At 57.2% G+C, this 2,651-nt stretch overlaps 1 protein-coding gene across 1 annotated transcript; it reads left to right on the top strand.

Moving 5' to 3' along the window:
* The first annotated feature begins 536 nt into the window (after positions 1 to 536).
* On the top strand, positions 537 to 1,709 carry GUITHDRAFT_154910 (hypothetical protein). The gene is made up of 5 exons (XM_005824643.1): positions 537 to 953; positions 996 to 1,087; positions 1,292 to 1,480; positions 1,525 to 1,575; positions 1,622 to 1,709. Exons 1-5 carry the CDS (start codon positions 728 to 730, stop codon positions 1,664 to 1,666), a joined length of 603 nt encoding a protein of 200 aa, XP_005824700.1. The 5' UTR covers positions 537 to 727; the 3' UTR covers positions 1,667 to 1,709.
* The last annotated feature ends 942 nt before the right edge of the window (positions 1,710 to 2,651 follow it).

Raw genomic sequence — 2,651 nt, 5'->3', positions numbered from 1 at the left:
TCCGTCCTCTCCCTCTCCCCTCGTCCCTCGTCCCTCGTCCCTCGTCCCTCGTCCCTCGTCCCTCGTCCCTCGTCCCTCCTCCCTCTCCCTCCTCCCTCTCCCTCTCCCTCTCCCTCTCTCCCTCTCCCTTTCTCGCTCTTGCTCCGCCATTCGGTTGGCTTCAGCCTACATTTTTTCGTTCCGGAGATCTGATATCAAGTCTGCCTCAGAGTAGTTTTGAGGGCAGCGACAAGAATTACCTCACTCTCCTCTTTCCGTCGTGCAAATACGCGGCCGCCATGCTGACCGAATGACAAGCGTGCAAGCGAGAAGGCCGCGATGAGAGAGAACAAGGAGAGAGAACAAGGAGAGAGAGCAAGGAGAGAGAACAAGGAGGAAGAAGGCAGGGGAGAGGAGGGGGAAGGAGAGCGAAGTGGGGAAGGGAGTAGCGGCGATGTGTGAGTTGATTTAGAGAGGGAGATAGGTATGAGGTTATGGGTAGCAGTTGCGAGTATTGTGATGATGGGAGGCAGCAAACATACATCTGATTTGCTTGACAGGTCAAGGAGCGATGAGGATTTCGAGTTTCTCCTGCCTTGTAGCACTTCTCTCGCTCTGTCGCTGCTATGGCTACCTCACCTCTACCAGCCTCCACGCCCTTCATGCCCACACCAAGCATGTGTGTGTGCGGCCATCACCCCGCTACGATCTCTCGCTGAAGAGGAGAGCGGAGAGGAGGGATATGAAGATGGCTGCAGACTTTGTGCTAGACACGTTCGATCCCGAGGAGGAGGAGGACGAGCTCTCCAATGAGAGACTCCTCACCATCATCCGCAGCGAGACAACTGACCAGTTCGTGAACGAGCTGGTGTGGAAGTGCTTGGGATACGAGAGGAAGGAGGACGGGAGCTACATCAACGACAACGTGTTCCCCAAGTGGCGCGAGAAGTATCCCTCTCCTCCTGACCTCATTGGTGAGCAGCTGCGAGGGTTGAGCGCTCCTGACGCCGTCACAGGGGTCACGAGGAACTACACCTACGAGATAGACCGACCCTGCCAGAAGGCGAATCAGCAGCTCGTCGCGAGTATACCGATGAAGTACAAACAGGTGAAGGGGAGGAGGGGAAGGAAAGGAGGAACAAGAGACTAGGGAGGAGGCTGAGGGACGAGGGAGGAGGCTGAGGGACGAGGGAGGAGGCTGAGGGACGAGGGAGGAGGCTGAGGGACGAGGGAGGAGGCTGAGGGACGAGGGAGGAGGCTGAGGGACGAGGGAGGAGGCTGAGGGACGAGGGAGGAGGCTGAGGTCTGGCAGGGCGTGAAGGAGCATCTTCGACCGCTTGGCTTCACGGGCTTCAAGCTTGAGGAGCTGACGCCCAACAAGACGAGGCGGGCTCAGTGTGTCAATTGGCTTCTGTTCTACCGCGAGGCTCTGCGAGGAAAGACCGTCGACCAGCTCCGAGCCGAACGAGCCGCCGAGACCGGCAATGACGTCGCGCCGAAGGTAAGCCAGCTCACCCCAGCTGAGGCCCGCTGAGGAGCCTGCAGGTCGTTGGGCCGCAAAGTCGACAGACAAGAAACGATGACGGGGTGTCGATGGTAGATCAGAGAATTGATGTGCTCGTCATGATTGACCGGATTGCAGATTGAGCAGAAGGACTGGAAGTATCCGAGTAAGCCTGTCTTGTAGGCTCTCCAAGCCCGCCTGGCAGTAAAGAGTCGGAACCACTGTCACTCAGGCTCAACTGACTCTCAGAGGTTCAAGAAGCCTCCGGGCAACTTGAACATCATCATAGCCAGTGACACCGTATGGTATGGTACCCCTACCTATAGATCGGACGATCAGGCTCAGGTCACGGTACAGTGAGTGACTCAAGCCATCCTCGGGCGGCGGCCTGGCCCAGTCAGGCTGTTGGAGGAGTGATTCGATTCGCCCGGCGCCATCCGAGTCCCGGGCCGCGGCCGGCCCGGCCCTGCGAGGGCATCGACTGAGTCATACTACTGATCATAGTACGGCGCTTCTATCACCGTGACTGTCATGACCGCTCCTTCCGAACTTGCCAGACGGAAGTTGAGTACTGAGCTCCGCCTCAACACTGTACTGGCACCCCGGACTCCCGGAGTTCCAACACTTCCCATTCTGGCCCTGAGTCAAACCGCGTTGCGGTGAAACTGAGTGAAGCAAACTGAAAGAGGAACTTCGGAATGGTGATCAGAGTAGTAGTACTAGTAGAGCACCGGCCCTGAGTCCCATCGGCCCCCTGAGACTCACAGGCCGGGTCCGCCTCGCTAAGAGCCTGGAAACCAGAGGCAGGGAAAGGGGTGAGAGTGGGTAGGGTGGGGTAGTACGGGTACCCCACTGTACGTAATGCAGAAAAAGAGGATATATGGGTAGGGGTAGTACAGAGGGAGACGGCGGGAGGGTTAAATGAGGAGGAAGCATGCAGGGCTGAACGGAAGAGGCGACAGAGAGGCGAAGAGAATGAGAGAAATAGAGAATGAGAGAAATAGAGAGTGAGAGAGAGAGAGAGAGAGAGAGAGAGAGAGAGAGAGAGAGAGAGAGAGAGAGAGAGAGAGAGAGAGAGAGAGAGAGAGAGAGAGAGAGAGAGAGAGAGAGAGAGAGAGAGAGAGAGAGAGAGAGAGAGAGAGAGAGAGAGAGAGAGAGAGAGAGAGAG

The sequence above is a fragment of the Guillardia theta genome (genome assembly GCF_000315625.1).
Source record: "Guillardia theta CCMP2712 unplaced genomic scaffold GUITHscaffold_92, whole genome shotgun sequence".
Classification (NCBI taxonomy): domain Eukaryota; class Cryptophyceae; order Pyrenomonadales; family Geminigeraceae; genus Guillardia; species Guillardia theta.
The sequence above is the reverse complement of the archived record's forward strand: the minus strand, read 5'-3'. Positions and strand labels throughout refer to the sequence as shown.

Excerpts from the sequence above, each read along its gene's own strand:
- GUITHDRAFT_154910 (XM_005824643.1), top strand. The coding sequence starts at position 728 with ATGGCTGCAGACTTTGTGCTAGACACGTTCGATCCCGAGGAGGAGGAG. Across the intron at positions 1,088-1,291 it reads TACCGATGAAGTACAAACAG|GGCGTGAAGGAGCATCTTCG; the intron begins GTGAAGGGGAGG and ends GAGGTCTGGCAG. Across the intron at positions 1,481-1,524 it reads GCAATGACGTCGCGCCGAAG|GTCGTTGGGCCGCAAAGTCG; the intron begins GTAAGCCAGCTC and ends AGGAGCCTGCAG.